This window comes from Phalaenopsis equestris, unplaced genomic scaffold, assembly GCF_001263595.1.
Source record: "Phalaenopsis equestris unplaced genomic scaffold, ASM126359v1 Scaffold000233, whole genome shotgun sequence".
Lineage (NCBI taxonomy): Eukaryota > Viridiplantae > Streptophyta > Magnoliopsida > Asparagales > Orchidaceae > Phalaenopsis > Phalaenopsis equestris.
In genome coordinates, this window is record NW_018164675.1 from 1297980 (window position 1) to 1311765 (window position 13786).

Below are 13786 nucleotides of genomic sequence, written 5' to 3' on the forward strand. Positions count from 1 at the left end.
CATGTTACTTAAGAAAAAAGATTGTAGTAGGAGTTTTTGTGTGGACAGTTGGTCTTTAACCAATGATAGAGTGTTGGATAAGTTTCATATTCCTATGATTGATAAGTTTCTAGATAAAACCCATGTGCATCTTCCCTTTCGAAGATCGATACTTTTAGTTTTCTGACCCTTGTATCTTCACCCCAATTTCCTCTTCCTCCGGTATTTCCCCTCATGTGTCTTGGGTGAAACTCCCTCTTCCGGTCATAGCCATACCTCAATTCCGATTCCCTACTTCCTCATTCGTGCTCTTCCGTACCCCTTTCATCAGATGTTTCCCCTCCTCCTCTCAGAGTCCTGGGGGGACGCTCGTGGTGGTAGATGATGTCCTCCTCGTTGTCCTCTCGTTTGATATCCTTCTCTTTTGACTTGATCAAAGGTTTCCTGATCAACCCTTGGTTAGGGTTTTCAATTGGAGCGATCGACTTGGCCTTGGATCGCATCTCCATATGCCTTTTCATCATCTCCTGCACTTCCATTTGGCTCTAAAGGGAGGAAAACCTGCCCTTAATGGTGGCGAACCATTCTTCCATTCCCGATTTGATTTGCCCAACTTCTCCTTCCAGCACATCCACTTTATTTGCTGACATCCCTCTGAGATCTTGTTCTGATACCAATTTGATACGACTAAGAACCAAAATAGCGAGCAAAGGACGACAAAATTACAATAGATAAGTGGAAAAACTCAGACGATGGCTGCTCTTACGAAAATCAAAGGAAAACAAGCAAGATAAAATTATGATCTACTGTTTGAGAGGAAGTTTTCTCTCCCACAACCCTAGACATCGCTAGGAACACCACAGGAGGAAAAGAAAATTGCAGCCAACAAAATATGCATAAGAAATAGCAAACCCTAGGTTATTAGTCTTGTAACTGGATCTCTCATAAAGCAAACACTAAGAACACCACTTATTGTAATTCTATATACCTATATAGGTATGCATTGATCTGTTTGTCACTTCCATCCATGCTCGTGTCCGGGCACGATGTGCCTGTCTCTATGTCTATGTGTATGTATGTATCTTATTGTCATTGGATCTATTGTCTCCTTAGTTGTGGCAATGTAGGGATTGTGAGTCCACACAAGCAAGCTACCTAGTAAAAATTCCTTATTAAGGTATTTTTATTGGTGGGAGGTAATTTAGTCATCTGGAAAAAAAAGAAATAAATAGTGGCCAATTCAAACACCTAGGAAGCATTGAGCCATGACGCATTCGACATGTTAGATGTTATATGTATAGAGTTAGTACATTTGACTGTTTGTCTTAATTCCTCTATTTTAGATAGAGGGGTTCTCTATTAAATAATGCCACCAATTATTGGTAAGAGTAATTAACTCTAAATACCTAAAGGAAATCTTGATAAAATTCATGGAAAATGATAGAAAACCATGGGACCGACATTATTGGATGAGATGCAAACCGGAGGGGATTCCATTTGATCTACTTTGTTGCCCTTGTTATGTGAAATATAAATCCTGACTTCGTTTTGCTTTCACTAAATTCACAATTTTAAATTTGGTTTCATAGTGTTGATATGTTTATCAAGCATTTTTCTATGTTATTTATTCATTGTTATGCGCTACATTTTCTTTGTTCAACATAACTTAGTTGTGAAGTTGACTTTTGTTTTTCCCGTTTATGTCAGTGGCGTATAAGTTGGCTAGAAAGAAGCCTGTAGAATTGAAATTTCTACATCAGACACTTTTTGGAAGAAAAGGAAAGGTACTTTGTAATCTCAGTTGCTTGCGTGCCATTTTTCCTAATTTCTCTTTGGGAAATTCACTTAGAGACATACTTTCAAGTTGGTAAGGTTTGCCACTTATTACTGACTTTGGACTTCTTCCCTTTTGTCATTGCTATTTTCTTAAACTGTATATTAAATATACAAGTTTTTCCTTAATTCATTATTACTTTCTGTTTCTCTTAAACTCTTATGCTTTTCATTTTTTGGAAGATTTACTTGCATACCTTTCAATTTTTATGTATTTACATAACCTTAAATTCAATTTTTTGCATATACACAACAATATGCATGAAAATGTGTATTTCACTTTTTAAAAGTTAAAATAATCATTTTGTTGATGTGATATGAAAGATTTGGGTCGTATAAATGTAAAAAAAGTAAAGTTTAGGTATTAGATGTGTAAATACATAAGAATTCAGTGGTCTGTAAGTGCCCCGCTGTAAAATTTTTTAGATACATGAAATATTTCTGTTGAGCCATAGCTTTGCCTGTCTTAAATAAAGGAGTTTATAATTTGTTATGTATGTACGACAATATTTTTGCAGGCAATAACATTCTCGCGAAACTTACAGATTTAGAAATAGAAGAACTCATTTTGAAACTGAAATTTGATTGGATTTTCTATTTTCTAACCTTCCGCAAGCATTGATTGAAATATTTTCATGTCTCGGTTAGTATCTTCATGCCATTCATTTCTTTTGTAGAAGAAGGGAATATTTGAATGTGGACTTTTAAAAGTAGCTCAAATTTACCTTAATAATTAGGATTTTGCTGAGATTTGGGTTTCGAGACTTCGTATAGGCGGAGGACATCGAAGTTAATTACCTCTTCATATGGCATGAGTAATATTGATGAAGAAATTCACTAGGGTCCGCGCTTTATTTAGGTGTTTAAATTAGTCTCACATTATATCTTCTGATATTAGGTGCTTGTATTTAGGCTCCACTTGTTCAATGTTGTGTTGTAACCATAGGCATGAAGTAAGAGAGTTTGTTGCAACCATTAGCAAAGGCTTAGTAAGCTTCTGGTGATTTTTAATTTATCATAAACGAGCGCTGCGATGCATGACCAACATCGTTGTTGGCTTCTATCCATACGTATATGTATGGTCATCATGCGCCTATTGTTTTAAGACATGTTTTAGATAAATTTCATGTCCTAAAATATGATAAGGCGCATTATATCTTTTCATTAATGTTCTTGTGTGTTTTGATAGTTATTGAGGGCCCTCTATTAGATAATTGTTACCCTATTTGTTAACTGGCTGAAGAATATTTAAATCAAACAGGTGTGTTTTCTCTCTCTTTGCCTTTGAGTTGTGTACACTTTCTTCATCTCTTTTTCTTTTCTCTTGTTTCATGCATGTTGTAATCATCATTAAAGAATTATTCTGCTTCAAATTCTCAAGGTGTGTCCAAAATTGACATGACATTTGAATTTGAGTTGAGCCAAACTTGAAAATCTTGGATTGCATTCAGGTCTAGAATCATAATCCGTTTAATTTTTTTTTGGCCATGCATTGATTGGCTGGCAAATATGAATTTGACCAAAAGTTGACACTCCAGATCATAAGTGACTCAAAATTGACCCACCAACGAAAATTGACCCTTATATTTATAATTCCCACGGCTGCTTTCTAACAAATGATTTTCTCTATGACAACTTTACAGCCACCTTTCTAAAAAGCTACAACCACCCCAAACAGACTCTTAATTTTCAAATTCACTGTGACTTATATTTGAGACAAGTTTAAATAATTTATTACACAGGGGGTGATATCTTTAGGGGTCTCTCAATCTCAAGTGGGTGTATCACCACCATTCTAATTACAAGCAAAGATAGAATGGTCTGCATCTCAATCTTGTTGCTGAGACTTTTAAAGCTTTTGTTAATTAGCCATGCGATTTTTTTATTTTTTGGAGAGTGCTTTCTTAAATCAATCCCCTAAGGAAGAGCCCCATCTAAGGGATTAGTTATGTCAGTGCCTCAACTTATTAACATTCGTGATATTATTGTAGGATTTAGCAATGGCGGCAATTTAGCTAAAATTTCTCAATGAACTTCACGTTGGTGACACTTCTCAGCATGTGGTCAATGCAGTTCTTAACTATGTTCAGTTAGAATTATCCCGTTTTCATATTTACGCAATTACTAATTTTTTTGGGGAGTTTGTGGTGGTGGGGAGTTTGAATTTACATAAATACCAAATTATTCCTATGTATTTATATATCTAACACCTAAAATTTACTCTTTACATTTATACCGTCTAAATCCTTCGTATCGCATAAAAAATATCACTATCTTAACTTAAAAGAAAATGAAATACACATTTTCATGCCCAAGGCAATGTGCATGTAAAAATTGAAGTTTCGGTGCTAGTTATGCAAAAACATAAAATTGAGTGGTATATATATAAGTCTTTTTTTGGCAATATATATTCATTAGCAGATGCTACTTCCATAGGCCCTCTCGTATAATAATTTCACTTCATCCTACCACCATCTAAATTGTGTCTCTTTTTGTTGAATACAATTTACTAATTCATCAGTATGAATTAACAATTTCTTATTTATGATCATAACCATCACTGAATGCATACCTGCAGGCGGCCGATTTTAAGAGCAATCTTTTGAGGTTTTCTGGATTTGCTTGGCATGAAAGTGAGGTAATTGTTCTTGCACCAACTGCTTTACAAATTAGAAATTGTATGTTCATGTAGAACTTGTCTGCAGGAGAAACAAAGAGCTAAGATAAAGGAGAAGCTGGACAAGTCTGTAAAAGAAAATTTGTTGGAGTTGTGTGACTTGTTTGATTTGTCTGTATCTAAAACGAATGCTAGAAAGGTTTTTCTCTCACTAGTTTGTTACTGGGCTTAATATGTTTAGAATGAGATTAGATAATGCTGTTAGTGGCATGCGAATTTCACTTTACATTAAAATGTCAAAATAGTCTCCCGACTCTTTGCAGGGGGTTATTTTAGGCCCAAGATAATATGAAGTGTTAATTTAGTCTGCAGACTCTTTTAATATGGGCTGAAATAGTCTTCACAGAGGATTATTTGAGCCTCAATTTAGAGTGTCTGGAGACTAATTTAGCACTTTTATGAACTCTAGGACTAAAATGGCCCCATGTAAAAAGTTATAGGAATATTTTGACTCTTTATTCTTTCTTTTTATGGCAATTTTGTGGCAACATTGTGTTGTGATTGCAGGATGAAATAATTATGAAGGTTTTGGATTTCTTGGAAGCTCCTCAAAAAATGAGCGATGTCATGCATGCTGAAAAGCAGGTTTGGTACATACCGCCAAATCCTTATGTATTTACATATCTGCCACCTAAACTTTGATTTTTACATTTATTCCACCCAAATCTTTCATATCACAAAAAAAAAGAAAAAAAATCACTATTATAATCTTTAAAAAGTCAAACACAACTTTCTCATGCCTAGTTAATGTGGCATATACATACACACACACAGATATATATATAAAACACGCATGCATGCATGCATACATACATACTGATATCGGAGGAAGCTCAAACCATAATGAAAATAATAATAATATTGCTGAATTCTAACGATTACAAATGAAGGCTCTCCTAACGGAAACGAACGCCACCAAAAATAGGAACACAATTATAAAGAGACGGCACATAGACTTCAATTAGGGCTACGACAGTGGGTGGGGATGTTGGCGGCAGCAGGGCAACCTGTAGGGAGCTGTTGGAGATGGTCGGTGACTTGCCGAAAGAGGGCTAGAGGAAGGGCAGCCTGCTGAGATGTGTTGGAGATGGTCGGAGGCCTGCCACAAGGGAGCTGGAGGAAGGCAGCCTGCTGGCATGGTGCAGGGGGTGGTGGACAGCAACCTGGAAGAGGTCAGCGGGGGTCAGGGCAGCCCCCGAAAACGTGGACAGCAATCTGGAAGATGTCGTCAGTGCTCGGGACAGCACCAATTAGAATGGACCACAACTTGGAAGGTGCGGGGTGCGATGGCAACAGCAGGATAGCTGCTGGAGGTGGTGAACAGCAGCACGTAAGGTGATTGGGTGCCCGGCGGGAGGCGGGGATAGCAGGTAGGTGGCTGGAAGGCCGATGCGGCAGCGGAGAAAATAGTTTGCATCTGCTGGAAGCGAGGCCGGAGGGGGCTTGCGGAAGGATAGATATCTTGTCGGGGTCGAGCTACAACCGGAGCACCGCCCGGACCTTTGGAGACGGTCACCACATCAGACGAGTTATAATCGGAGCACCTTCTCTCCGTTGAATACAACCTCCGGAGAGGAAGAATGTTTCAAAGGCAACACTTAGAAATCTGCACTCGTCAAAAGCTAAACCTCAAAGCACTCAACAGCACACGCATATATATATAATGGGAATTTTTAAATATAATAGGTAATGTTTAGAAAAATAAAGAAATAAAAAAAGGCAGGCATAGAACATATAGGAAATAAAATAGGAGAATCATGAAAAAGGAAGGGAAGATGGAGGGAAATGAAAAAGGAAATGGTAGAAGGGTTGGACAGCGGTACTGTAGCAGCTACATTACCACGTTCGTGATATTGTAGCAGCTACTATGCTGCGACCTTGGGGAAGCTCCTTAGTCACATCCATTCATATATGTATGTTTGTATTTTTATGTTAAAATTAATATTAAGTGGTGTACATGTAAATCTTCCTATTATTTTTTCTCTGATTTTTTAAACTTGTGACACATGCGCAATTTATATATACGAAGAATGTTATAGGTCCTCTCACACAGATTGCTTGTATTTTCCTTGGGTATATTAATGCTAGTCCAATCTGTTTGTTCATTCTGTATGGCATAGACACCACTCAATTGTAATGCATGGAGAATCTGAATTCATATATCCAACCCCAATATTTTGGGAAGAAGTTAATGATGAGCTTCTTTTGCAGTTATCTAAATCTCGAAAGAGGTCAAAGAGCTCGGGGAACAATTTTGGAAGAAGGTCTAGGCAGGTAAGCAGCTAAGCGATAAATCACCAATGCCGACTTTATTCAGATTACTTTTGGCTATGTAAGACTGTTTGATTAATGGAAGATTTAAATACCTACCACCGTTCAATTCCTATGCATTTACATTTCTAACACCCAAACTTCAATTTTTACATGCATACCACCTTACCTATAATCATGGAAAGGTGTATTTCACCTTTAAAAGTTGAAATGGTAGTATTTTTGATGTGATACAAAAGACTTGGGTGGCATAAATGTAAATAGCAGAGTGTAAGTGTTAGATATATAAATACATAGGAATTGGGCGGTATGTATGTAGAAGTTCCTTCATTAATTTAGTCTGGAAGTTACATAAGTGTGATATGGATGATGTAGAGGCATGAAAAGACTGAGGACACGCGAAGTTCAGATGTAAAGAGTTCACATAATGGCAATGATGACGAGGAAAACGAAGTTACAGAAGAAGACAATAATGAAGATAAAGACTCGGAAAAAGCTCCAAAGGAAGATGAAGAGAGTGATGCAGAGGAGAAGGAATCAGAAGAACCAGGCGGTGAACGGGGAGATGAAACCAAGTTTGATGGTGACTTTAAAAAAGAAAAGCAACTGAAGAAATCTCCAAAATGGAAAGAAAAGCAGGATGTGAAGAACTCTCTCCCAAAACAGGCCTCTTCTGATTCTGTGAAGAGGAAGATTGGGAGCGACTCCAAAATATCCTCCACAAAAATTGATGGCAAGAACTCTTTGAAGACGCCGCCGTCCAAAAATCCAAAGTCTAAGAAAATTGGTGATACCGGCGAAAATGCATTGTCAAAAAAGAAGGATGCTGAATCACCTAATAAATCAGATTCAAAGTCAAATTCAAAGGAGAAACCTTCTGGTATGCTTTAATAACATTTTAAGTTGGTATGTGAAACAATAATGTTTGATAAATTAAGTGTCAAAATAGTTCGCCGGCTTGTAGATCATTTGTTCCGGAGTCTAAAAAAAATGTTAGATTAGTCCCCATAGACTCTTTTAATATAGTTGTAATAGTTAGAGGGAAGATTATTTTAGCCCCTATTAAACAATTATAGAGACTAATTTAGCATTTTTATAGACTCTGGACCTAAAATGACCACATGTAAATAGATATTGGACTATTTTGGCTCTTCATTCAATAACTTCTGACCACGGGCCGAATATTTTCACAATAAGCATTTGATCGTTGAATAGGCGGCATAGTGTGCTCGCGCACACACTCGCATGTGCATATATACTTTTGTGTGTGTGTGTGTGTGTGTGTGTGTGAATATCACAGTTATTTACCTTGATTTATCTTTAATTTCAAATCTACATGCTATTGTTCGCGGAAAAGCATCCAAGGGCAGGGCAAAATCTGGAAGAGCGCAGAAATCCGGTCCCACTAAAGCAGAGCTGAGGAATTCTATATGTAGGATCCTCAAGGAGGTTGATTTTAATACGGCAAGTCTATTATATAAAGCTCCATTACTATATTTTATTTGGTTGATGGTGAATTAGAGTTGACTTCTAATTTCTAGAATCCAGTTTCGTTGAGGAGAAAAATGAGTTTCACTTGGGATTGGAAGTTACATTCACTCTTTTTGGGGGCATTTACATACATAGCACCCAATTTTAATGTATTTACATATCTAACACTTAAACTTTACTTTGTTTACATTTATATCACCCAAGTTTTTCATATAGACACATCAAGAATACCACTATTTCAACTTTTAAAATGCAAAATACAACTTTTTCATGCACAGATATGTAAAAATTAAATTTTTAGATGTTAGATATGCAAATGCATAAAATTTAAGTGGTATATAAGTCCGTCCTTTTATTTTTGTTTAGAATATAACTCAAATCAGATTTAAAACTCAATTTCACACACTTGTTAACTCAAATCAGATTTAAAACTCAATTTCACACACACAAACAAGCCATTGGAATGAGCTCTCATGTGTGTTGGTGAAGCTGACTCTGTACTATTTCTTTTGCAACACAGGCTACATTTACAGATATACTTAATCAACTTGGTATGCATTCTCTTCATCTTAATTCTAATTTTTGTTTTTTTTTTTTATTTTTTGCTCAAATTTCATATTAATAATTTGTTAAGTACATTATTTTCATTTCATCTCTCAGCTTCAGAGTACAAAATAGATCTCACTCCAAGAAAATTTGCAATAAAACTAATGATCCAAGAGGAGCTCACCAAGTTGGGTGATGAGGAAGAAGAATACCAAGAAGAGGATTGAAATCCCTTATATATATATATATATATAGATGCCTTTAGACTGTAGTTTTTAGATGAGGGAATTGTAGGAAGAATACCAAGAAGAATACCAAGAAGAATACCAAGAAGAGGATTGAAATCCCTCTGAAATCTCTCTGTTCTTATATATATATATATATATATATATATATAGATGCCTTTAGACTGTAGTTTTTAGCTGTAAGTTTCATGGGCTGTAAGGTTCATGGAGTGGGCTGGTGAAATATTTATCAATCATTTTGACCTTTCTGCTGAGCTAAATAATATATTTTGGGCCCCCAACAAGTCTTGCCCCCTTACTGTTGTAAAAAAGTATGGTTAAGTTGTTAAAGTGGATGAAAAGTTGAACATGATTGTTTTTTTTAGGGTTTTTATTTGGGTTTGGTTTGTTTGCTGATTAATGAATGAACATAATACTCGGATTCCCTTTATTAGTTATGTGGTAGATTAGTGTTGTTTGAAGATCATTGTGTCGTTTTGTTGCATGCCACTCATTTCATATTGTATTTACATATAGAGCTGTCAAAGAAGCTTGTTGTTTGCGAATAGCTCGTGTTCGGTTTGTTCATGTTTAACTCGTTTTAACTTGGAAAAAAAAAAACTATTATATATATTATTTATATCATAATATATTATATTTGTTTATATCTAAGTTTAAATAATAACACCTTGTATTGTAATATGATTTTTTTTATTTTTTTTTGCATACATTTGATCTAGGCTCGAATCTCACATATACATCTATTTTTTTCAATTTCAATTTAATTTTAACGAGTCAATTTCAAGCCAAATACGAACACGAATGTTAAATTTTGAACGAGCCGAACACAAGCCAAATACCACATTGTTCACGAGTCTATTTCTAACACGAGCAATTTTGAACGAGTCGAACACAAGCCAAGTCTGAGCACGCTCAAACTCTGCTCGTTTACATCCCTATCTACATATCTAATACCAATATTCTAATTTTTTTATCGAACAACGAATTATCGGACATTCATATTCAAATATTAAAATAAGATTGTCGGAGCCATATTTCTTCGTATCCATACAATACATTTTACATGAATTTTGGCGCATATATATAAATGATCATGGTATTTTCCTATTTGATGTTTGATTCATTCACCATATATAATTACACATTTAAAAATACTTACTCAATATTTCACCTTTTACAAACTTATATTCTAAAAGAAATGACGAACAATCAACAAATTAATATAGATACCCAAAAATCAATTAATAACACGCATAAATCATTAAGAGATTTCGCCAATCCTACAACAGATGAGATTCATTTAAGTATTCAAATTCCTACAATAGAAACAAACAAATTTAATCTTAAGCCCCTTTTATCTTCATGATCAACATTTTAATTGATTATGCATTTAAAGACTAGTAATTTACACATTCACATGCCCACAATTAATCGTCCCTGATTTCCAAAATAAATAAATAAATAAAGGAATAAAGGAATTTTTACATACATGCCCCTTAATTCCTACGTATTTACATATCAAATATCTAAAGAGAAGGATAGTTTTGTAAATTTACAATCAATGGGAATTTGATGAAAATGAAATATATGGGGTGATGGTTTTTGCAATGAATTTTGATATTTGAGTGAGAATTTGAAGGTTGGATGAAAGAGAAGGATAGTTTTGTAAATAGCAATATCTAGAGTGCTATGTATGCAATTGACCCATTTTTTAACATATGAAGCTCATTTTGCAAATTACTTTAAAACAACATATCAATGTCTATAAATATAAAAATGCGGAAGGCTGAGGAAACTCACCATTAGGCTGCGGTTATGAGGCCCCTCCGGTCTTCGTCCTCGTCGGAGAAGGCATCCAAAAATTCAGCCTCTTCCCTGTTGAATTACACCAGAGAAAGAACTAAGAATCATAAGCAATGGTTGAAAAAAAAAAGGACGAGTTTTACGCACCAATCATTCAAAATATTGAATATAACATATTAACCACTCAAATTTTAAATATAACATTTTAACCATCCAGAAACTCTTCCCTGTTGAATTACACCGGAGAAAGAACTAAGAATCATAAGCAATGGTTGAAAAAAAAAAGACGAGTTTTACGCACCAACCATTCAAAATATTGAATATAACATATTAACCACCCAAATTTTAAATATAACATTTTAACCATACAGAACTTTCACTCAAAACCTTCACTGGTGGGTAAATGAGGATGGCTGTAATGAAAAAAAATTGTCGATGGATAGCTGGGTTCTAAGAGCAAAATATGAAATGAGAGATATATCAAATTTAAACTTTAAAATTAAGTATAATATAGAATAAAGTGTTATGTCATAGGAGCCACCACTTAAACCCTTGATGAGACAAAATGTTATATGATAGGGATCCATCTCTTGAATATGTAGAAGCCACCTCTAGAATCCTATTTGCGCGGTGGATAATTATGGGATAGCACTGACGAGAATATCAATCGCTTAAGAGAGGGAGATTGTGAAAACCCCCTGGTAGAATAAAGTTGAACTCTTAAAGATTGTAGCATCTTTTGGTTTAAAGCTTGAAATTGCATTAGAAACTCCAAATTTAAGTGTGTTAATGAGGAAGCACTCCAGAGATAGGTAACCTCTTCAGAAGTTAGACCCACGGGATAAAAGCACGAGACCATAAGGCCAAAGAGGATAATATCTCGATAGATGAAAGTTCAGACTGTTACACTGATTAACATCAAGTGAAATGACAGCCCTTGTACTCTGATTTTGACAACTATAGGTTTGTTTATGAATCCTAGGTCTATATTTGTTTCTATTGAGTGTTGCTTATGTGCCAAGTCAAAGCATACCTTAAACGTTCACAAAGGCGAGCCAATGCATCTGACCCGGTCCGGGACGCCACATCTTCAATGAGCAACGAATTGGATTTAGTCACATTTTCAGCGAGCCGAAATTCACAAAGCTCTTTCAATGTGCACGCATCAGTCAGGACAACTGAGTGACCGCCTCCAGCAGCCATTTTCGTCACTTCGCCGACACACCTGGCAGGCCATTAAATGGTTCAACTGTACTTCTCCATACATTTAAAACAAAGAAGCAGAAGCAATTCACAGAAATGACATACCAATCAACAGGAGAAGGGAACCAAGCATATGTTGATTTCTGATTAGCTGCCTGGCCATAGTTATTGTAACCCCACCCATATATTCTTCCATCCCTCATATACACAAGCGTGTGAGAATGTCCACAGGTGACAAGATGTACACCAGAAGGTATAGTTAACACTGGTATATTATGAAACAAAGATTCTGATGAATTGGCAGCACAGGAAAAATGACCAGTCTGAGGGCCAAGCCCTAATTGTCCGACTTGACTGCCACCCCAGGCATAAAGCGCTCCATCGACAGTCCGAGCACATGTGTGCACACCACCACAGGCAACATCTTTAATCGTCGTTCCGTCAAGAGCAACAACTCGTCTTGGAATCAGTTCTTTATCTCCATACTGAAGAGAGCAATGCCCAAGCTGTCCCATGCTTCCCAGTCCCCACGTATATCTACAAACGCATAATAATGAGAAAGTCCAAAGATTTGGGCTCACTAACAGTGAAATAATAAGTATATTTCAGTGAATAAGTATATTTCAATGAGAAATATATTTCAATGAGAAGTTAAAAAATTAATGAATCTAATTTGCAACTACAAATTATCATGTTTAACTAATTCCAAAGTGAAAAAATACAAGGAACCTGGCAAGCAACTCAGTGAAATTATGCAAAAACAACAAAGAGTCTACAACAACAAAGCCTTAATCCCACTACGTGGGGTCGGCTACATGAATCCCTTTTCTCCATTGCGTTCTATTTAGTGCCATATTTTCAATTAATTCTAATAAACTAAGATCATTTTTTATACAATAAGCCCAAGTCTTCCTAGCTCTAATCGGATCATCAGATAGTCGACGCTTAATGTGACCAAACCATCTAAGACAACTCTCTCTAATTTTGTCCGTCACTGGAGCTACACCAACCCTATCACGAAGATATTCATTTCGCATTTTGTCCCTAAGTGTAAAGGCACTCATTCACCTAATCATTCTCATCTCCAACAACACTTGACTTAGTATTATGCTTCTCTTTTAAAGGCCAACATTCAATGTCATAGAGCATTGCAGGTCTCACCACCATCTTATAAAATTTTCCTTTCAGTCTGAGCGGTACTTTTCTATCACACAAAAGACCTGAAGCATTCCTCCACTTCAACCAAACATCCCCATCTATATCACCATCGCTTTGAACAACAGACCCAAGATATCTAAATCGTTCACATTTTTAATAATTTGATTACCCAAAGTTACAATTCAGTCACTAGAGCTAACTACTACTAAAATTACATTCGATGTATTCAGTTTTAGTTCTACTCAAATGAAGGCATTTAAACTCCAATGTAGACCCCTCCATACATAGAACAAAGAGCGCAACAATATTATCGGTATAGCATTAAAAATTGTGCACCAAAAATAATATCAATTTTGGTTGGCACTATGAGAACATTTCAAAGTGGCACAGCAATGTTGCTTAAAAGAGATAAAAGATACTTCGGACAATAACAAACCACAGCACAAGAAATATGCAGACATTACGAAATAATAGTGCCAATGTGAACAACAGACCCAAGATATCTAAATCGTTCACATTTTTAATAATTTGATTACCCCAAAGTCACACTTCTGTCACTAGAGTTATTACTACTAAAATT

At 35.8% G+C, this 13786-nt stretch overlaps 2 protein-coding genes across 9 annotated transcripts in view; one reads left to right on the forward strand and one right to left on the reverse strand.

Moving 5' to 3' along the window:
• The window catches only part of LOC110023854 (DNA ligase 1-like), a 15864-nt gene extending 6736 nt beyond the window's left edge, over positions 1–9128 (forward strand). For 2 of the 3 annotated variants that reach the window (XM_020723469.1, XM_020723467.1), the window contains 9 exons: positions 1687–1763; positions 4391–4450; positions 4518–4628; positions 4997–5074; positions 6701–6763; positions 7136–7640; positions 8106–8224; positions 8772–8802; positions 8912–9128. In XM_020723469.1, coding sequence (XP_020579128.1) covers positions 1687–1763; positions 4391–4450; positions 4518–4628; positions 4997–5074; positions 6701–6763; positions 7136–7640; positions 8106–8224; positions 8772–8802; positions 8912–9024 — 1157 coding nt within the window. In that variant the 3' untranslated portion in view covers positions 9025–9128. The remainder of the gene's footprint in view (positions 1–1686; positions 1764–4390; positions 4451–4517; positions 4629–4996; positions 5075–6700; positions 6764–7135; positions 7641–8105; positions 8225–8771; positions 8803–8911) is intronic. The other variant, XM_020723468.1, reaches the window with a different exon arrangement.
• LOC110023855 (ultraviolet-B receptor UVR8) overlaps positions 4434–13786 on the reverse strand; it is a 28144-nt gene continuing 18791 nt past the window's right edge. The window contains exons 8-11 of one of the 6 annotated variants that reach the window (XM_020723474.1): positions 12154–12585; positions 11879–12070; positions 10843–10917; positions 4434–4511 (exon numbers count right to left, since the gene is read on the reverse strand). In XM_020723474.1, the coding sequence (XP_020579133.1) occupies positions 10845–10917; positions 11879–12070; positions 12154–12585 (697 nt within the window). In that variant the 3' untranslated portion in view covers positions 4434–4511; positions 10843–10844. Of the gene's footprint in view, positions 4512–5307; positions 6096–10467; positions 10480–10842; positions 10918–11878; positions 12071–12153; positions 12586–13786 lie in introns of those variants that run through there. The other 5 variants (XM_020723476.1, XM_020723473.1, XM_020723472.1 and 2 more) reach the window with 5 other exon arrangements.